This window comes from Xyrauchen texanus, chromosome 3 (genome assembly GCF_025860055.1).
Source record: "Xyrauchen texanus isolate HMW12.3.18 chromosome 3, RBS_HiC_50CHRs, whole genome shotgun sequence".
NCBI classification, from domain to species: Eukaryota; Metazoa; Chordata; class Actinopteri; order Cypriniformes; family Catostomidae; genus Xyrauchen; species Xyrauchen texanus.
The window spans coordinates 50,045,104-50,068,339 of NC_068278.1; the positions used below are offsets into that span (position 1 = coordinate 50,045,104).

Below are 23,236 nucleotides of genomic sequence, written 5' to 3' on the forward strand. Positions count from 1 at the left end.
ATACATGATAAAAGTAGATTTAATATATAGTATATTTGCCCTGTGTAAATAACAATATATAGGAACTGTATCTAAAATAATCAAGGGGTGATAAATAAATGCTAATACAAAAGGCTGGAAAAATAGACATTTATTCATTTTAATATCTTATATTTCGTATATACTGACACTTGACACCGGACGACGCACACTGAAAACTGCACCGTTTGAACGGTTTCATGCTGAAGAGGTGCCGCACAGACATGGATTTCTCCTCACATGCATAAGATTTGTGTTTTCGGTTAAACTGCGTTGCTTTTACAAGCGTTGATTGTATGGGTTATGGCATTGAATTTAGATTGATAATCCCTGAAAAAAGAAATGGATCTATCTAAACGAATGCAATGACAAATAAAGTAAATTGTTAAAACTCAAACTTGAGCTTTTACTGGGGCACAGAAGATTTATACTGGGGCACGTGCCCCAGTAAAAGGGGTCTAGTGACGCGTCTGTCTTTAGCCTCACGTATGCTTTGAGAATGTGTAATACACTACAGAGGACAGAACTGCGCAAATATAGTAAAGGCTGCGAGCAGCAGATGCAGAATATTTATTTTATTAATTTGGAGCCTTTGCTGTTTGATAATCACACTATGTCATATTGTAATTTTGATTTTATTTCAAATAATCTTTCAGCCCTAGCTACAACTGTACTATGTTGTACTCTGCACAATGTGGTGTCTGTGTTTTCAACATTACTGTCCCTGCTGTACCACACAGCACTTTGCCTTTTGAAATAAATCTGTGTGAAGTTTGACTTCCTGAAAGGTTTTCTAGGATATCTAGGCATAGTCAAGACAAGGTGTTTTTAGCAGTCTGCTAACAAACTGATTAAGTTTAACAAGATGTTTTTAAGTGCCATCACATCACAGACCAAAATGCGCCTTTTCCGGACTCTGGTCCTGCCAATTCTCCTATACAGGTCAGAAACATGGACTCTACTGAAGCAAGACCTAAACAAGCTCGAGGTCTTCCAAATGCGATGCCTTTGGCAGATCCTTAGTATCTCCCTCCGTGACCGCATCCGAAATTGAAAAATCCAAATAAGATGCGACCAACAGCCAACGGTCGAGGAAGCAATCCAACTAAGAAGACTAAGATGGTTCGGGCACATCTGCGGAATGAGCATCACCAGGACACCGTACCAGCTTCTCTGGCAAAATCGTCCAACAGAGTGGAAAGTTCAAAGAGAAGTGCCCAAGAAGACATGGTCAAATCAAATTGAAGATGACCTGAAACACCAGCGATCCACTCTCTGTGATGCCAAGGCCATTGCCATGGATTGAAAAGCATGGGAAAGCATTCTGAGAAAAGTCCGAAATCTAGCGGCACCCACAGTAGCGCATGGGCTCTGGAGGAAACCCTGTCCTATCGCTGACTAGGGATCAAAGAAAGAAGGAAAGAGATAGGTAGAGAGAAAAATACAGCAATAATGCATATGTACTGCATTAGATGAATAAAAAAAATACAAAAATCCCAAGAGTTATCTGCTTAAGGACTGCAAGAAGCAAGATCTAATTAAAGTGTTAAATCACCCAAATATGAAAATTGCCATCATTTATTCACCCTACATATTTTATTTTTTTTGTGAAACACAAAGGTTTACCATTCACTGTCAATGAACAGAGAAAGAGATGCTATGAAAAACAATGGTGACTGAGGACAAATGGACAAAATATCATCAATAAAGTAATCCTTACTTGTGTACTGTATTCCACAAATGTTAAATCAAAGTGAAACCAGATCGTTTTTCATTCACTATCAAAATACCGGTACTTGTTCATACTTTCATAGAGTTTAGCATGAACTACTGCAGACAGCGTGCATACACCACAGCTAACATTTAACTTTCAAGCAGTCTTGGGTGAACTATTCCATTAAGATTACAATACAATTAAAATAAAATACAATACAATAAAAATCTTATCTTGCCTATGATAAATACTCCAGGCCGGATTCCCAGTTAAAGCCCAGTTATGGACACTTTGGAACTTGCTACAAGTGTCACTGAGCCAGCACTTGACTCTCCATCCAAAGGAATTCCTGGAAAATTAGACAGCAATGTGATTAGACGTGGACATTTTCAGAATGCCCACAATGTGGTCAGCACCTTGGAACACGAGCTAAAGAACCGCATTTCTGCCAACGGCACTCGAAAACCAACAGTCAAGAAAATTTCTAGGAAGATTACAAAGGACTAGTTGCCAAAAAGGCATTTTATAGCTTTGTGGTAAGTGTGCAAATGTACCACACCCATGTGGCAGCAGGGTTTTGGAGGGATTATTGCAAGCCTGGTGCTTAACTACCCCCCACCCTTTATGGAATGCAGACCAACAAATAAAACTGTGTTGTATGCCACAACATAACAGCCAGGGATGATAATCCCTTTGATTTCAGGCACAAAAAAGATGTATTTTATGCTTCCAAAGGCTTCAGGACTGGAAATCACACAATTAGCTTTTATTTTGATCAAAGCTTTGTTTGCTCTCTCTCTCTCTCTCTCTCTCTCTCTCTCTCTCTCTCTCTCTCATTGATGCATTAAAGCAGTGGCATTGAAACAGAAACAGTATTGTGCTTTCTGCTCTAAACAATGCCTCTTATTTAGCCTGTGGGGTCCAAATGTGTGTTAGCTCATTTACTCGTTGTCTGCCAAAAATTCCTGACATGGATCCCATTACAAAACCAATAAACAGCCAGACGATGTGCCAGTTCTGGAAAAGCACACTGAGACGTACAGAATACAACTGCCCAAGGCACCCTGCCTGTCTCACATGAGCTTCATGAAAAGACAAGTGAAAAGCTCTTAATACCCAACCGAGGTGGTCCTTATTGTATCCTAGAGGGAAAAGAAACTGACAATTTTAGAAGTATCAATGAGCTACAATGACAAAGGAAATACATAATGGATATTTAATGGTTAAACCTCCACTGAACTAAAGGAAAGTGGTAAAGTGGTCATAACATACATTTAATTTTGATGGTCTTAAAAAATAAAAGAGTTTGATGTACTATGAAAACACACTTTCAGAAATGAAAACCCAGTTCAGAAAGACAATGTATTAAAAACAAAACATGTCATGGTTGTGATGTCTCAGTGTTGTTACTCCTTACTCAAGTGTTGTTATGCAAAGAGGATAACCAATCATAATAGAGAGCATTCACACAGTAAGTCTTAAAGGAACAGTAAGAAATAAATTCTGGTTTAAGGTTAATTCAAGGTGTAAGCTCTGTTGAATGCTGTTGATTTTCACCACACACACACACACACACACACACACACACACACACACACACACACACACATGTTGTGTTTCCATGTTTTATGGGGACTTTCCATAGACATAATGGTTTTTATACTGTACAAACTTTATATTCTATCCCCTAAACCTAACCCTACCCCTAAACCTAACCCTCACAGAAAACTTTCTGCATTTTTACATTTTCAAAAAACATAATTTAGTATGATTTATAAGCTGTTTTCCTCATGGGGACCGACAAAATGTCCCCACAAGGTCAAAAATTTCGGGTTTTACTATCCTTATGGGGACATTTGGTCCCCACAAAGTGATAAATACACGCCCACACACACACACACACACACACACACACACACACACACACACACACACACACACACACACGTTGTGTTTCCATGTTTTATGGGGACTTTCCATAGACATAATGGTTTTTATACTGTACAAACTTTATATTCTATCCCCTAAACCTAACCCTACCCCTAAACCTAACCCTCACAGAAAACTTTCTGCATTTTTACATTTTCAATAAAACATAATTTAGTATGATTTATAAGCTGTTTTCCTCATGGGGACCGACAAAATGTCCCCACAAGGTCAAAAATTTCGGGTTTTACTATCCTTATGGGGACATTGGTCCCCACAAAGTGATAAATACACGCTCACACACACACACACACACACACACACACTCAACAACAACATGTACTCAACAACAACAACAAAAAACAAATCAATAATGTTAGTCAAGATTTCTTGCACCAAAAATTTGTTATTTAGCTTTATATGACCACTCTGACTGACAGTCTGACTTATTTTGAAAACAGATCACACTAAGAATTAGTTGACAGTAGGTTGAAAGTTCTGGAAGTGTTGCTGAACATATGGCCACACATTTGTACGATGTATGATTTGAAATATATCTACAGGTCAGAGAAAGGATGGAAAATATCCATATAGAACTATATTACAATGACTTGACTCACATTATAAGTATCCTTCAGGGAAAAAGGATAGACATACGATATGACCCCTTTCACCCAAAGAGGAATTCATGATATTGCCTTCACGAGGTGTGACAGATCAGCATCCATCACTGCTGTCATATGTTGTCACATCACAAGAGTCACAACATCTGACAGCCAGGAAAAGACAATTTTTCAGTAACAACTGGAATACACTGAGAACTGACGGCAGTCAAGAAGCACAACTGAGTCCCTCCCACAGACAAGAGTGTTTTTCTTTTATTTCCAGTGCAGTGTCACTCATGTACTGTGGCAGCAGTGTGTGTGTGTAGCAATGTGCTATTTAAAGCATCAATGCATCCAGACTGTCTCTCACTCTCTCTGTTGCTCAATCTAAAACCTACAGCATCAACATAACGTAGAAGCTGCTCCCAAACTAAAGGCCAAAGTATACTTCGGTCGTCCGTGCTGCTGATCTGAATGTGCACAGTATGCATGAAGCAAATTTCATCATTACCACAGTATTTTTGAGTATTTTCTTTGTTGGTTTTTTGCTGATCTTTAGTTATCGGTTATGCAAAATCACTGGAACAATGATTTGAGGATTGTAACTACTTTCCAAAGTACTTTTTCTGGGCCCATTTCTACAGGATGTTTTCTATTTGTCTTACACCCAACCCAGTTTGTGTGGTAGGGTGTAACACCTGCACTTTTTGCATTTAACACGTTTACACACATTAGGAAAAAGTAGTAGATTTCTAAACAAATTCAATCGAAATATTACATAGAAGTTTGAGACACATTGCATTGTTTCACAACACTCCCATGTGTTACACTCCCCAGTCTGCCCTACTATTGCCATATGCTTTTCATGTGTTCTAATATGCTCTTAATAATTGCCATTTAACCAAGCAACCAAGATGGTCCAAGGAGAAAGGGCAGTGTGGTTGCTCGACTTCTGTGGAAAGATGCTAATGCAGATTCATTTGGTTTGTCGTTTGTGCACACAATGTTTTATTCTGAACCGACAAAGGGCATCATCATCATCCCATGAAAAAAGCTGTATAAATAAATTAACCAGCTCTGATTTGGAGCAAATCTTTCAAAAATTAGATACAAAGAGAAAGAGAGTAACATCTATCAATGGGTTTGATGACTTTTTCTGCTAACACATAGCTAATCAAGATCCAGATTAAATCTTAAAAGTTTACAAAAAGGAAATGTTGCATGAACAAACGCATTATACTGTATATCGCGGTATCACTGGTTCTCACAAACAGACATTTGAAAGTAATCTTAGATGTTTTTCTTAGAAGACTTTCTCTTACATGTATCCTGTAACAGAGTACATGTCTACTCTAGCAACTAAGCATTTCTTTACATCTCAAGTAAATAGCAGTGCTTGCAAGGCAGCAAAAGAATAGTGGTAAAGTTGAAGGCAATCTAGGATTAAGGATTTGGTTCCGTTTAAATGCAATGCTGCATCAGATGTGCTTTGCTGTTCTCACGATAATTCAGCACATATCTTGTTTTCTGTCAGCTGTGTTTGAGAATCAACACATAGCATGATGCAGCACATATTGAATGCAAAAAAGAAGACCAATCACAATTTACTATGCAAATAAATGTAAGAAAGAAAATGAAATATGCTAATATTACAATGACGTCATCACTATTGTTTACTATTTTAATGTTGAACATGCTATGGGCCGTTTGGACATTTAAAAAAAGCTAGACGCTGCACAACAAATTGAACAGTAGGCAGGTGTCTCCAGACACCTTTCTTTTAACTTGACATGATGTTTGAAAAATGCGACACTAGTGCGTAAGATGCTGAAAAACAGTGAGATGGTCAAAGATGTCCGTCTAACGCATGTTTACATTGAAAAATAAATAAATTAAAAAACAGTGCATTTAGAAGCAACACCTTATACGAGTGTTTGAGGAATATTAATACAGTGCTACTTGCCAGCATGATAATTATAGTGGCACAAATCTCAGTCCAACAGCACTTGATAATGTTTTCCTCAGAAACACTTTACACTAATCATAAACACACACTCAGTTTTGTCTCTTTGTCAAACTCCCTTGTGAGCCAACAGAATACTTTGTAATTAATTGCGATTTGATACAACACGAATCGTGAGTTTTTATCAATGCAACAAAAAGTGGAACAAAGGTGTCAGTCTCTCTTTCTACAGCAATGTTTCCTGATAACGGGCCATTGACTGCTGATTCTAATGTTTATCCAGAGGAATATCACAGATGGGAGGGAGAGTGAGCGAGAGCTTGAGAGAGGGGGAGTATGTGAGAACAAGAGACAGGCCTCTGAGAACCTCTCCCATCTCCATATCTTATTTCAATGTGGGAATAGCACTCTCAGCAATTATTGTTAGTATCAGTCAGACCATAAAGTCTTTTCCCCATGGAGCCGAGGCAGCTATCTCACGTTCTGAGCAGGAGCTTGTCGACAACTGTTATGCTAATTGCTTTCACAGCAAGCGTCATTTATAAAGAAAACATGCTCTAAGACACACGGCAGCATAACATATTACAGTGTCAAACAGGGACTAAAAATGGTTCAAGGAATGAAAACCGCAAACAAACGTTTTTTTGGCAGAACATAACCGAAAATTGGAACAAAGACATTTGCAATTGTTCTGGAGTGAAAACGTTATTTTTAAATGCTGGTACCCGGTTAATTTTGTTCTGATAACTTTTTCATGAAACCAAAGGCCAAAGCGTCTATCACAGTACATTTTTGGAGCCACACCACTTCATGTTGCCCAAAAATGAGCTTTGATCCTGAGGGAAACTGCTGCATCACACATTTATTGCCTAATTGCCTGTTGTGGATGTCGCATTCTCTGAATGAAGACCTTTTAACAACTATCTACAATTACTACATACAGTGCACGAGGGGTGTGCAGCGAAGCCATTATCTCCATTTGTATCTGTATCTTATCTGCTTCGGTATCTGTATTCGGATAGAATCGTTAACCCATCCAATCTGAAATCACCACGTGTGCATTTTCATTCATAAGGTTTACACTTTAGAAATATTGGCTGCACAGATTGATAAATCTGTTGTAATTTTGGATATGTTTATTTAAAATGTAACTTTATCCTTTTTGGATAATCAGTCATATGAATGTTTTTATATTAACGGATGAATCCGTTCATTCGAATGTCAAAGTCTTTATTCATGCCTTTCTGAATAAGGTATTCATTCGGCTTCGGGCACATCCCTACAGTATACATACATGGTTAATCCAGATACAAGGAAAATGATATTAGAGGTAAAAAGTACATTTCTCAGTTGTTTCCATGTCTTCACTGAATTATTATTATTTAGATATGATGCATTAATACAGATTTCATGCTGCCGGGTTTTGACTAAGAAGCAGATATGTAAATATAATAATACTTAACCGTTAATTAACTGCTTGTTATGATTTCTATGCCGATCAATCCACCTCACAGGAAAAAAAATGTATTGCTTATTTTCGCTTATTTTGAGGCAAGTGATTTACTTTGGGGCAGTTTTTCCCAGACCAGGTCTCGCTTGTTTCTCTTGCAAGACTTGGCAATACTTCAATTGATATTTTACCCACCTCAGTTGTTCTAATGGTAACCTTTTGGAAAGAAGGCTGCAGAACTTCTGAACCGGAATGAAAAAATACAGTTTTTGCTCAGAACAAACCGAAATAAAGTTTTTAGTCCTTGTGTCAGAGCGCTCGCACATATACACTTTCATTAAGACGGTGCCAACTATAAAGCAATAATAACCACATCACGTCATAACGTTCACAACACCCATGCAAACTTGCATCTACAACGCAAGGGTGTTTCAGGTGGCATTGTGGGCTATGCAGTTGCTAAGGTGTTCAGAGTGGTTTTTAGTGGATTGCTATGTGGTTGCAAGGGTGTTCTGGGTGGTTAAGTCAATATCTATGTCATTCAGGTCTCTAGGAATGGTTCATGTCCCTCCTTTGTTAATCTAGGTATTCTTTAACGTCCGCCAGGAAATGAATAAAAAATCTGATCACTTGTGTATTTGCACTTCTCTCTCCAACAACCACATGATTTGAGGTTTCATTCATGCCCGTTGCACAAATGGTGAAGGACTAGTTACGTGCTAAAATGTAATACTAAGTTAGGGGTTTGTGTAGGAATAGTGATACTTGTCTCTGCGAGAACAGTGCGAAAGGGTTGAACACTGTATATTTTGTGGTGAGCTACATGAATGTAATGAAGCCAATAATTTGGAGTGGTTTACATACATTCTTTTGGTTGCATTCATGCCTTAGTCAAAATATTCAGTCAACAAACCTGTACGTATGATTAAGAACTTTTTCAGAGAAATGATTCATCACCACCCTGAAACAGACAGCAAAACCACAACGACAACTCAGATAACCAAATGCCCTGAAAATGAAAGTCAAAACAACATGACGGAAACAAGCATAAGGCAAACACATTTACGGCATCAAAATCACTCACACACACAAATTATGTTGGAAATAACAAAAAACATAAATGCAAATTCAATGTGTAAGCATTTATCAGTAATTGTTTTTCTTGAATAAGAAACTTAGACTGGGGAAACTCTGCCTGTTTGAAAAGAAAACACTCTATTAGCCTACTTAATGAGCCACTTATGACTCCTCTCAAATTCTCCTCCATTATTTTTATTGCAATTTTCAGGAGAGCGCTAATGCGAGTCTGCCGTTTCTTAGTCTTCCCTGAACAGTTTCTCTGCCAGCGGGTGCCTCATGAACAAAAACTAATTGCTGGAAAATAGTGAAAGTGGAATATAAGGTGAAAAGGTGTAAAAGCATGCCTTGAACATGTTTATTGTTTACTGTTTATTGTCTTTTACTGAACATTGTGTTGATTGAAGTCAAATAGAAACTTCAAACAATAAACATCATGACTTCTTTTAAAATGGCATTTTGGACCAAAGTGTTCATTATCTTTCACTTACCATCACTCTCGTTTTCTAACAATTTTTCTTCACCTTCTCCCACATTCTCTCTCTCTTATGGAGTTATAAAGGGACAACATGCAGAGGTCACATAATCACTGTCAAATGCCCCACAACATTTCTCCTGCCTCCTGTCTGAGACACTCAATAGGGGTATATTTAGTTCAGTTATCAATAGATTAGACACCTTTAGTGCAGCTAATGTGCAAGTGTGGACACCAGTTTGGTGGAGTGATTATCTCTCTGTAAACCTACATTTTGTAAGAGAGAAAGAGTACAACAAAAACATATACTAGCATTGAGGAAGATATTTAGAATAGCAGAAGAACTAGAGCTTAGATAATTAATCAACATTCTCATATGCTTAAAGTCAACATGAAATAAAACTTGAGCTATTTACATTCTTAATACGCATTCCAGATCTTACTGTTATAAAAAAAAAAAAAACATCCTTTTACACTAGAATATACTGTATGTCATATAATGGAAGTGAAATGGGTTGTGAATGCAGCTTTATGTTGACATTAAATAACTAATCATCAAACAGGAGTTGTCACATTCCAGTTCTAATTATATTAAAAGGAACTTCCCAAAAATGAATTAGCTTCCATTATGACATCATTAGCCTCTCCTGCATTCTAATTCCTCTGCCTTAAAATGTGATCAGTATCAGGCCAGCACAGCATGCAACTGTGACCACTGAATAAAACAGTTGTTTGCATCTTTAAATCCTAGAGAGTGAGGTCAAAACAATTCATAAAACCAATGTAGTATGAACAGAATGAAAATACAGATCAGGACTATAAATGGAAACAGCAGATATCCAAATTGGAAAAAAAAAAAAAGTAGCACAACCCCAAAAAGATATTTCACATACCATGTAAAACTATTAGAGCTGTTAAAATTAACGTGTGAGGGTTAAAAAATATATTATAATATTCTGACATCTTATTCAGCTCCGTGCGAGTTCTAAACAATGTTTGAAATAGGGCGGAACCTTTGTGATGTGTCCGGCGGGGACATTACACTGATGTACACACCAAAAACCCAATGATTCTGTGCCAATGATCAAGTAAAGAAGAAAGGACCTCTTACAAAAACAAACCTAGATGAGACTTGTGACAAAAATAAAGTACTTTGTGTCCCTGTGAGTCAGAATTTTACTAGTTACCTAAAAGCCAAAGAAAATATATGGCACTGATAAAGGATCGCACAAACTGCTTATCTGCATCCTTGTCACAGAATGACGTGAGAGCTTGGGAGTCTCACGGCGATCCTTGCTGCCCATTCAAATGTGCAGAACTGCAGGATAATGATGCATTTACACATCTAGATCACCACATCAAGCAGTTTAACCTTTCTAACTGCAACTATTTATTTAAGCATTGTCAGACAGAATCAGCAAAAGACTTTGATCTCTCTTCAGCACCTCACAAATATAGAAACATGACTCACAGAAGAGGATTTAACATTCAACAGTGATCGTCTTGTAATGTGTTGTTGACACAGAGCTCTTTGATGGCTGTAACAGGAGCATTGCATAAATGGACTAAACTTAAAGCATTAAAGAGACGAAACTTTTTGCAATGGGTTTTAATGCGCTGACTATTATTCACTTTAAAGCACATTAATCATGCAAAAACACTCTCCAAGAAGTCTCTCAATTAATTTGAGAATTGTGTCTCCCATTTAAACCTCCACCACTAAAAATATTAAATGTTAGTAGTCGACCCCACTATCCGACTAGTCAGTTATTGGTCGATTGGCCGACCACTGTACCACATCCCCTGCAGTTATACTGTGGAAGGCTTTGCTTGGAACATGTTAATAAAGCATTATTGTTAAATTTTGTTTTGCTTCCTGAGAAAAAATAAATGCAGTTTGACAGGAAAATAAGTATTGTATATATAGTCAAATTTAAGCACTTTCAAAATCTGCTATTAAATCAATATTAACTATGAAAAATGAATCATTTAAAAAATGTTATTGGCTGACAGCACTAAGAATTATGCAACTAAATTTTCAACATGTAACATTAAACCAGCAGAAATATACAACCAATTGGATCAACTGGCTCAGCAAAGAGAATTTACATCTTATACCCAGCTCAGCCACACACACACACACACACACACACACACACACACACACACACACACTTCCTCTTTCTCATAGGGTGGAGTAACTGCAGTATTCTTATCAATTAAGCACTTCATTACACAGAGGAACTTAAAGAGCTGGGAGGCATTATGTAACTTTTCTAAAATGCATCTCAAAGCTTCAGCACAGCATAACATCCCACTAACATTTAAATCACTTCCCTAAAGATACATTCAGGTAAGCGGATTCAAAGCAAATAAACAAAAAGTAAACAAATGCATTTGATGGGTTGGTTTCTTTGCCGACTGAAGAAAGCTGGATTTATCTGCAGTGGCCTGCATTATGGCACTTATGTTGGTGGATTCTTGAAAGAATCATTCAACTAAAGCCTCCTCTAAATACTTGTGAAGTGATGTACTGTTTGAATTCTGAAAAATTCACATAAGCTCTTAACTGGTAAAGCATGGTGCTTGTAACACCAAGATCACAGGGTTGACTTCCAGTAACACACATACTGATAAAATGTCACTTTCGAAAAAGCCTCGACCAAATGCAAACATGTTAAAGTAAATTAAAGTATGTCTCTAGAACTCATATCTTCACACTTTGTTGTCAAAAATGACCCTGTTTACCAAAATGTAAGGAAGCTAATAGTTAGCAGACAACAATCTCATTATCAGGGTCAATTGCACCTTATAGCCTGAAATAAATCTACAAAGCAGAGAAAGCTCAACTCCGTTAGCAGTTACTAGTGATCATTAAGTTTAAAACAACACAACCCAACTATTTTATACACTCATAACACGAATTCAATAAAGCTTTTGATCTCAAGTAGTACTATGACCACTGTTTTAACAGTCAGCATAGAAGTATATCTCAGCGTTTATGTGGCTGAGCCCTGTTTTACAGTTCACTGGTCATGTTAGGCCAATGTCATTTGTCATGAAAGTACACACACGCACATCAGCTGAATACACAATACTCTGTCATTGCTGTGCATAACACCTATGCCGTTCACTTAAATACAAGTTTAAACTCACCACTTGATGACACAATTATCCTGATTGAGTCACATAACATACAGAAATATAATGCTGGTAATTTCTGTTCATTTATGTATGTGTGGCCAAAACAACACTGCAGTCATGGCAGGGCTCATCTCAAAGTTGCATTACCTATTCATGTCAACACATTTTAAGTGACATTTACCCAAGATACAAGAGAGCCCCAAAACCATAAAAACCACAACGTCCCTGATATGTCACGAATCATTCTGAACTTTTTCTGACGTTTGACAACCTCAAGTGGAAATTGATTCTCTTGTGATTCAAACATGTCAGTAAACACTGCCTTCAGAATTATGCACTGTATGCCTCGAAGTGACCTGTGCCAAACAAAGCTGACATTTTTCCGCAGCAGTTGCATCTCAGAACATCACTCAAAGCTAGTTATAACATTATAATTCACAAACTCTATTACGTCACAATGGGTAGTAGTACTTTGTAGCGTCATAAACGATTCCTAGCGATGGAATGTCAAGAATGTGACATTGTGACAAGACAAAACACCTGTTTATCAAACTCTGAAGATGTTATGTCATGGCCAGGGCTCACAATCCTGTAAAAATAACTTAAGCGGTCGCCGCGGCCCGCGGTCATAGAAGATCAGACGTGTTCGGAATATTTAAACGGCCGAAGCCATGGCTTACCTCGAGACGCTCCAAACTGGCGAAACTGGCAATAGCAAATCCATCAATAATATCCTCCTCCTGGGAACTCGATTCACGTCTCTTCCGTCTGGGGGGTCGCGGGGCTCTGCTCGAGGATGTCGAACGCGGAGGAGCCTTTTTACCGAGACTTCGCTCCCGTTCGGAACCAGACGAGGGGCTCTGATTGCGGGCTTCCCCGGCGCCCGCCTCCCGTTTCCGTCCCCTCTCCCGCTGCGAACGGGATCTGCGACTCTGCTTCACTTTCCCTTCCATTTTAAAAATCGGTGCGATGCCCTTCCCTCAAAAAAAAAAAAAATGTACACTTGATCACGTTAAAAACCAGTCGATTCCCCAAAAATCAATAAAACACGCCCATAGACACTAAATAGAATAGGTAAACAGTTTACAGTATGACCTTGGATGTTAAGCTCCGTAATATGATAAACAAACAAATGGTCAACTGATCAATGCAGGTTGAGGCGAGTATTTGATCCAAAGCCCGTGTCGAAACACGGCGTTACAAGATCGAAGCGGTCCGCTTCATTTAAACAGGTGCAAAATGGCTGTTTAATTACAGTAGTGTGAATTCCACTCGCGAGGCAACTTTGTTGCAACCGTATAAAACAACATCAATGTCTGCATACTGCAGACCGGGCGGAGGGTTCATATCGCTGGCCCTGCTTTTCTTCTTCCACCCTATTCGTAACCCACTGTGTCAGAAACAACAAATAAGGATCCGGAAAATATCCGCGTGTTTGCCAAACAAATTAAAGAGAAGAACGTAGACGAGTAATTCACACAGTATTTACTACACGTCTCCTGTCAGGCAACCATGAAGAGACACCATGCAACCATTCCGAGACAACACGGTCCGCTTCTAAGTCCTCGTCAACCGGAACGAACTGTTATTTCCCAAACGATTCCTCAGCACGCAATCCACCAAAACATCTAATATCCAACAAGGGAAAGAGTTCCTTATCCAGCGGAGAGTATGTTGGACGTATCCATTCCTGAACACTGGCAGTGCGCGCGTGCGCTGCAGCTGAGGGGAAAGACGTCGGTGTCTTTTTCGGAATATGCAAAGCTTCGCTAAGTGGCTTTAAAGAGACAGATGATTCGAATCTCCTCTTCTCGTCTCTCTTTTCTTGCTCATCAGAAATCGCACAGCTGCGAACTGTAAATGATCGGAATCTAGCGAATTGACGTACTTCCGCCACTTCTACGATTGCCAAAGGAAGTGTGCTGCTTTATTATATGCCGCAAAATTACTCCGAGGAACTTCTTTTTTCGTGGCATGTCATGTGTAGGATGTTTTTCTAGCCGGGGGCCGGGGGTGTTTCTTGTCTGTGACGTCCGCCTGTCAACGGGTGGGGAGAAGGAGCTGATAGTGTGCTTGTCAGCGGACAAATGCGCATCAGTGTAGGCTGCTTCAAAAGCCCATATTATCTGTCACAGTAGCCTAAACCCTCTACCCATTAAAGCACACAGAAAACAACTGGCGCATGAGCATCCTCTTCCTAAAAAGGACTAGTACACAGTTATACATTGTAATGACCTTTAACCTAATTGCTTGCTTCTTCATAGGGAAATTATCCGGAATAATTATTGAATTATGTTTGAGGCTCAACAAAGATCGATCGATCTATCTATCTATCTATCTATCTATCTATCTATCTATCTATCTATCTATCTATCTATCTATCTATCTATCTATCTATCTATCTATCTATCTATCTATCTATCTATCTATCTATCTATTTGCATCCATCCATCAGTGTACATCCATCCATCCATCCATCCATTTGTCTGTTTATATTATTCCATCAATCCTTTGTCTGTGTCCATCCATCCATCCGTTTGTCTGTGTCCATCCATCCATCCATCCATCATCTATCTGTTTGTCTGTCTGTCTGTTTCCATTCATCCATTAATTTGCCTGTTTCCATTCATCTGTCCATTTGTCTGTCTGTCAGTTGTTTGTCTGTTTTCATCCATCCATCCATCCTTTGTCTGTTTCCATCCATCCATTTGTCTGTGTCCATCCATCTGTCTATATGTTTCCATCATCTGTCCATCTGTCCATCTGTTTCCATCCATCCATCCATCCGTCTGTCTATCTATAATGCGTTTTTTTCCCGCATTCATGTGAAAACAACAATGACTAAAAATTAAATATGACTTGTTAGGGAGTGCCAACCCTTCTACATTCTGGCTATTATTATTTCCGGATAGTGCATTTCAATTCACAGAGTTTTTACAAAGTGTGTTGTCTCCCAAAAACCCATGTCCATTTTTGTTACATCCGTAACGCAAGCTCATTTCCTGATCTTCCAGATTCCCGATCTGGGAAAAAAATTTAATTAAAGTAAAATTTTAGAACTTAAATATCTTAATGCAGGAATTTCCCTAATGCAATATGATCTAAAATGAACTACAATGAACTAACAATAAACAATAGTGTTTTTATTAACTAAAATTAACAAAGATTAATACATGTAAAAAAATATATATTTTTAATTGTTTGTTCATGATACATCATGCATCAACTCATGTTAACGAATGGAACCTTATTGTAAATAGTTACCAGTCATTTTTGTACTATTGTGTGTATCATTTTTGAATTATACTCACTTTCACACACACTCACACAGAGAAAGTATTGGGAAATGTCATGAAATGTATAAAATGGCAGATATAATTTGTTTACCTGATCCTGTTAGAAGAGCACTTGCATTCGGTTACAGGGTGCCCTGCTTCAATTTGCCTGTCTGACTTTCTGTCTGGCTCTCAGAGTCTGCCTCAGTTTCTCTTTTTCTCTTACTCTCTGCACACACACATACACATACACCACATATACAGTGTCTTTGTATGACTGGGGCATTTGCACTTGTGCGTGTATATTAGTTTTTGTCTCTTAGCTTGGACTGTGCAACGTGTGAGAGAATCTTGCTACTCCCAGTTGCTCTGTTTTCTAAAGAAGCAATTGAGCAGACTGCCGAGGGAGACAGCACGGGCATCATGTTTTGACATACTCCTTAAAGATCATGATTCATGGATGAAATGCTACCGGCATTTAGTCATCACATTTCTGCCAACTCATATTTCAGGCTCTTACTTGCTATATTGTTATCAAGAAAAATACAAATGTTAGCTTAGAAAACTACCTTGCAGTCTGTTAAAAGGATAACCATCAGTATGTTCTACAGAATCAATGAAAGGCTCAGGTAAGTTAAATTTGTCCACACTTTTTGGAGGGATCTTCTGTTTATGTTCTGCCAAAGCCTTATTGATTTGTGCGGATATGTTTAAAGAAAAGCTGAACTGACATAACACAGTCTGCCGGGATGTTAGTTTAGCTTGGAGGGGTTGGGAGGCAAAAATCAATAGAACTCATTTTTGAATTTCTTCAAAAATGTCAAGCTAAGCCTTTGACTGATCCCGTCTATGTGACTTTGCTGAGAACTGATAGAAAGAAAGCAAATTTCATGTGTTCACATTTAATATGCCATTCACTTTGACATTAATATTTCCCAGCCACATATTACATTTCATTCTAGTGAATGACTAATCTAGTTTAGAGTAAGGCATTCAATAAAACTCAGCTCATTTTCAAAAGCCTGCCAGTAATTTGCAAAGCGATTTTCTTAAAATACAGAAAATATCACATTCATTAGTTTTCCTCAGTGATAATGGTACACATCGTAGACACACACCACCATCTCCTAAACATGCTGACACTCTCTATTTGCATTTACCCATGCAATCCTGCAGACTTTGACCTTTGCTAGTGTAACCAAGCGAATCTAGATCCTCAGTTACAGCACACAGTCTTTTGAAGTAGACTTTTTTTACAGTAAGAAAAGAATCACATTGCACAACCAGTATATGACCTCATACTCAATTTTATAGATAGACAGACAGAAAGTCAGACAGATTACTAGTTTCCATTCTGGCGCCAATCACCTCAGAGGGTCCAATTACCACAACAAATGCCCAATTTGGAAATAAAGACTTAGAGGCAGTGAAATGAAAACAGATTTATCTATTTATCTATTAATATTGGATTACGAGTTGACAACAAAGTAGGTCATTAAAAATGACAATATGGTCAAATATTTATGAAGAATGAATATGCGTTGAGTGGAAGGATATGGACATGTAAGAGCGTAGGCCTACGCAAAATAACAAACAAAATGAAGGTGCACAGTTACAACAGACATGTGCATAAAACAAGGTAGCCTAATAAAGATTGTAAGTGAAGTAGGTAGAAGGCAGGTGTTGTAATCACAATGTAATTGGTCAGATGGACGAAGGAAGGTGTGTGTGTGTGTGTGTGTGTGTGTGTGTGTGTGTGTGTACTGCACAAATTATACAAATGCTAATAATTAAACACTGAAAAGGCTGGAATACACAACAGTCTAATAACAGGTGATTACTGCAGCAAAAGTTAATATAGTTTTACAATAATACCTAATATAATAAAGGTTGGTCACACTCATATATCAAATAAGGCTATCACTGAGCAGTTAACTTAAACAGAGCTTTCCTTTAGCAATGATGTACAAAAAACAATCTTTCTGCCCAAGCAATAATAATATAATAATCATAATTAACTTACAATCTTCGCACACTAATAACACACGCGAATAAAGCAACAGTGAGATGTTTGTGGCAGACAGACTCCACCATCTGTCTTTCATAGCTTGTTTGTCTTTTATCCTCAGTTCACGAGATGAATGTGCAGCTGAGAGAGATCTGAGGGTGAGAATTAGCGGATAGCCGCTATTTAGAGGTAGGAAGTCTAACAGGTAAATTTTTCTTCAGTTACTATCTATCTATAGGAACTCCTGATATATTCATCTGCGGCACTCTCACCTTATTTTCTGCCTTATTTCGCTTCATATTACAGTTTTTCTCAATTGCTTTGGCACATTTTTCGAAACAGTCTTAACATTCTCTAAACTGTGAGTGCAAATGTCACAACTGTTTGCAGGAACTTCAAAACTTTATAGCATGTCTGCAAAATGTAGTTACTCACCCAAAACATTTAATTCATGCTTCAAAACCTAGTTATTGTGTCAGTAATTTGGCCAAGGCCACCAAAATCTAAAGTATTTTTGTCATTGTGTGAGCCACACTGGTCAAAATGTTTAGTTGTTTTTTCACCACAACAGTCAACCATGAAAATTAAGGGTTTACTGTAAACAAATCTCATATTTGTTGAGAAAAGTCAATAGTATGTAGAAAAAAAAAGTTTATGAACATTTGTATTTTTACAGTGTTTATTTTTGTACTTCATGTGTATATACACAATACAAGTGTATTTACTGTACATGTAAAGTAACTGACAAGAGTAACAAGATTTCACTTTACATTTCATATTTGTGTATTACCACAAATACACAAACAACAAATAACATTCATGGGAAAAAAAAACCAAAACAAACAAATTATTCTTGGTGGACATCTTGTCGCTCACGTTGGTCAGGCCAAAGATTTATCAACATCACATCTGATGTTTTCCATTGCCACACACCGTGGAAAAAATCTCCTTGAATGCCGCACCCATCCCCTGCAATGGTCAGCTGTGATGTCCTCACATGCAGCATTCATGGCATCCAACAAAGAAATCTGATTTTGTGGTCTATGATCATACACTTTCCACCTCCATGCTGAAAAAAACTCTTCTATTGGATTTAGGAATGGAGAGTATGGTGGAAGGAATTCCACTGTTATCCTTTCATGTGCAGCAAACCAGTCCCTAACACTGTTGGTTCGGTGGAAGCTGACATTATCCCAGACAACAACATAATTAGGCAAATGTGGTCTAACTAAACCTCTTTCTTGTTCTGGAATCAGGTCTCTGTAAAGTGCATTAAGGAAGGCCAGGAGAAGTTGGGTATTATAGGGCCCAATGTGTGGAATATGTGTGCTCACACCGTTCTCTGAAATGGCAGCACACATTGTAATATTGGCCCCACGTTGGCCTGGTGTGTCAATTGTGGCTCGGTGTCCAATGAGATTGCGACCACGTCTCCGGCCTTTGGACAGATTAAACCCAGCCTCGTCCACAAAAACAAGAACGTGGGTCGTTTCATGTACTTCTAACTCCATGATTCTCTATGAAGAAACACAGAAAAAAATGTAACAGTAAATGTTTTTTCTTATGGGTTTCTGAAACTTACAGTAAAGTAATACAGGCATCTTAGAAAAACAGGAAAACTCACTAAGTGCACACCAATGGTTTATCTGGACATACTGGTACCGCAACGCCTTGACTCTTTCACTGTTCCTCTCAAATGGCACCTTATAGAGCTGTTTCATAGTCATCTGATGTCTTTTTAAAACTCTGTCTATGGTGGAAATGCTGACAGAATTTATATTTGCAAAGACATTATTGTCATTTATGATTGCACTTTGGATCTCTCTTAGCCTGATGGAATTGTTGGCTATGACCATGTTGCAAATTTCTTGTTCTTGCAGTTGGTTAAATACTGCTGCTCTGCCACCAGCGCGAGGTTGTCGTGCAGTTCTATAGAATAAACAAATAAAAACAAAACAAAAAAACATATTTACCTGTTTTCCCTACGAAAGGTTTGCACAATTGATGACACTGTGGACCTGTTTACATTAGGCTGTACTCTTCGACCAGCCTCTTCCATTGTTAAACCATGATTTATGACATGATCCACAAGTGTGGCTCTGATTTCATCAGAGACTCTGACTCTTCTATTTCCACCTCTTCCTCGATTATTTCTTCCTCTACCACCACCACGTATTCTTACACGCCTTCCAATTGCTCTTCCATGAGCATGTTGCTGCAGTTCAGGGTTGTGAATGTCTTCCATTCTCAAAAACTTCTACAGCAGTGATTGTGCTGTGGGCAATCTATATATATAGACATATATATATATAGTATATATATATATATATACTCCCAAAGTTGATTGGTTAAATGGTTAAATGGTTGATTCATATTTGAGGTCATTTGCAATTAGATTGCGAATGCAATTAGAGGTCATGTGCCAATTTAGCAAACATTACAAACAATGTCAATGTCAGATATATTTTAGAATATACATTCATGTATACTAATTATGATAATTGAATAGATCGTTTTGAATGTGATGGCTTACACAATAAAAAATGTCTGAGAAGTTCTGAAGTGTTTGACAGTGTAAGTGAGAATCGAGTCATCAGTTTTGATCAACAAGCCATATGCAATTATTTGTTGTCCAAACTGCAGACAGTTGTATGTACTCTTTGCACACATGTGCCAAAGCATTTGCAAGTTGCTCAAATCAATAAGAAATTCCAATCTGATGTGAAAAAGAAGCGAATTGTTCAGAGATCTGAACTTAATGTTTTGGGAAATAAAAAAAAACATTTGAGAACTGAGCCAAAACAATTGAGAAAAACTGTAATACAAAAAGGCAATGACAACAAGTTTTCATTCAGACGTCATCAAACACTGAACCGCTCCACTGACAGCAGCATTTGCATGAACCACAACCAAGCCACGCCCACCAACTTAAGTCAGTAACTAATCTATTCTTTGTATGGTGCATACAATGAGGAGAACTTGAACTCAGCATGAGCATTTTTAGATAGATAGATAGATAGATAGATAGATAGATAGATAGATAGATAGATAGATAGATAGATAGATAGATAGATAGATAGATAGATAGATAGATAGATAGATAGATAGATAGATAGATAGATAGATAGATAGATAGATAGATAGATAATAATAGTAAACAGACAAATGGATTGTTGGTTGGATGGATGGATGGATGGATATAAATGGAGAAATGGATGGATTGATGGATTGACAGAAACAGAAAAACAGATGAAATCAGATGGATGGTTGGATGGATGGATGTAAACAGACAGATGGATGGTTGGTTGGATGGATGGATGGATGGACACAGACAAATGGATGGATGGGAACAGACATAGGGTGTATAGATAGATAGATAGATAGATAGATAGATAGATAGATAGATAGATAGATAGATAGATAGATAGATAGATAGATAGATAGATAGATAGATAGATAGATAGATAGATAGATGTGTAGTGTGTGAGATTGTGTGTGCAATGTGTCTGTATTCTCTTGAGGCAGATGCTCACTTGCTGCCTTAAGGCGACCTCACTGTGAGCAAAAGCTTATAACTGAAGACAGAAAGCTGAATTATTATAAGGAAAAGTGAGCTAAATCACAGACTGCAGAAGTTAAAAAAGCCACAGCGATCTGTTGCAGTACAGTTTATGTTTCTAGGGGCTGCATGACATCATGTGCACTTAAATGCAGGTTTACAAGGAGTGCTTGAGAATGAACAATATGCACTAATGCCAATTACATTATATGGAGATGAAATAGACTCTAAGACTTGGCAAGTGGTCTGATGCTGTGTGTGCATTTTACATAAATGTTGCATTTGTATTACAGTTTTTTTCAATCGTTTTGGCTCAATTATCGAATGAGAATATTTTTTTTTCAAAACAATAAGTTCAAATCTATTTTTCACATCAGATTTTAATGTCTTATTGAAATTGCACGTGTTTTGGCACATGTGTGCAAAAGAGTAAGTACAATTGTCTACATTTTGCACAATAACTGAATGCGCATGGCTTGCTGATCAGTTGAGTTGATTCTCAATGAAATTGTCATTTTGTGGCAATTATTAATTTACATATAAGAAATGTGTACACATTGCTACAAAAATACATTTACTGTATACATACAAATGTGCATATCCTTTTTCTGTGTACTACAGTATTGCACAGTATTGACTTTTCCCAGTAAACTTTTACCTACTGTTGAAATCGGTGGGATGCACAATAGAATTCAGCTAGACAAAACTGACATTCTTGTATAGTACAGTAAGCAGTCAACAAAAAAGATACCAATTCGCCAGGAAATTAATGCAGTATTCAAGGCCCCTATTGTGCACGGAGAACTTATTATTAACACATTATGTTAGCTACAACATTATGCAAAAAAAAATAAATAAAAAAGGGTTACCCTTAATAAGTCAAGGATGTGTGGCTATGGGCTATACTTCAGTATGCCCAAAGACCAGGGGTAGCTCCTGCTGTTATAGTAATGCTTTCCTCGAAGACTGTGGGTGCTAAGTATGTCTTGAAGTGTCTCGTGAGTTTCCTTCCTTGAGCTTTGTGTCCCAAATCTAAAGTGAGCTGGTCAACGTGATGAATTTGATGTGTACAGACACAGTTAATCAAAACATGGCTGCTTTAGAATAGTGTAATGACAAATACTGTGCAAAGACTTAATTTTTTTTTCTCTTTTTTTTTTTATTCTTACTTTTAATATATACTGTGTGGACATATTTATATTGCTTATATTATAATACTTGTTTCTTATATTTAGAGAATGTGTGCGACACGCCTACAACACCAAAACAAATTCCTTGTATGCGTAAAAAACGTGCTTGGCAATAAAGCTTTTCTGATTCTGAGTCTGATTCTGATTGAGCAACAGAGATCTTTAACATTATAGTGTTCTGAACAGCTAATAAATAAATATGACAGATACGTTTTACTTTCCTTGAACTTGATCCATGAGATTAAACCTTAAGAAATAGGTGAGAATTTGATCAGTTCATTTTATGCAGCAAGGTTATTGGAATGAACAGCAGTGGATATTTCAGTAGATAGATAGACAGGCAGACAGACAGACAGACAGAAGGATGGAGAGACGGACGGACGGACGGATGGATGGACAGACGGACAAATGGATGGACAGAAGCAGACAATAGGATAGAAACAGACAGATGGATGGATGAATGACTGTATGGAAACAGACAAACTGATGGTAGGTTGGTTGGCTGAATGGATGGATGGATGCATGGAAACAGACAAACGGATGGTTGGTTGGATGGATGGATGGATATAAATGGAGAAATGGATGGACTGATGGATTGACAGAAACAGAAAAACAGAGATAGATAGATAGATAGATAGATAGATAGATAGATAGATAGATAGATAGATAGATAGATAGATAGATAGATAGATAGATAGATAGATAGATAGATAGATAGATAGAATCAGACAGATGGTTGGATGGATGGATGTAAACAGACAGATGGATGGTTGGATGGATGGATGGATGGATGGATGGACACAGACAGATGGATGGATGGGAACAGACATAG

General features: G+C 37.8%; 1 protein-coding gene across 1 annotated transcript in view; it reads right to left on the reverse strand.

Annotated features, from left to right (window-relative positions):
• Positions 1-14,261, reverse strand: part of LOC127624978 (fibrosin-1-like protein) — a 325,886-nt gene extending 311,625 nt beyond the window's left edge. Inside the window, exon 1 of the mRNA XM_052099979.1 lies at positions 13,053-14,261. Coding sequence (XP_051955939.1) covers positions 13,053-13,325 — 273 coding nt within the window. The 5' untranslated portion in view covers positions 13,326-14,261. The remainder of the gene's footprint in view (positions 1-13,052) is intronic.
• Positions 14,262-23,236: the final 8,975 nt, after the last annotated feature.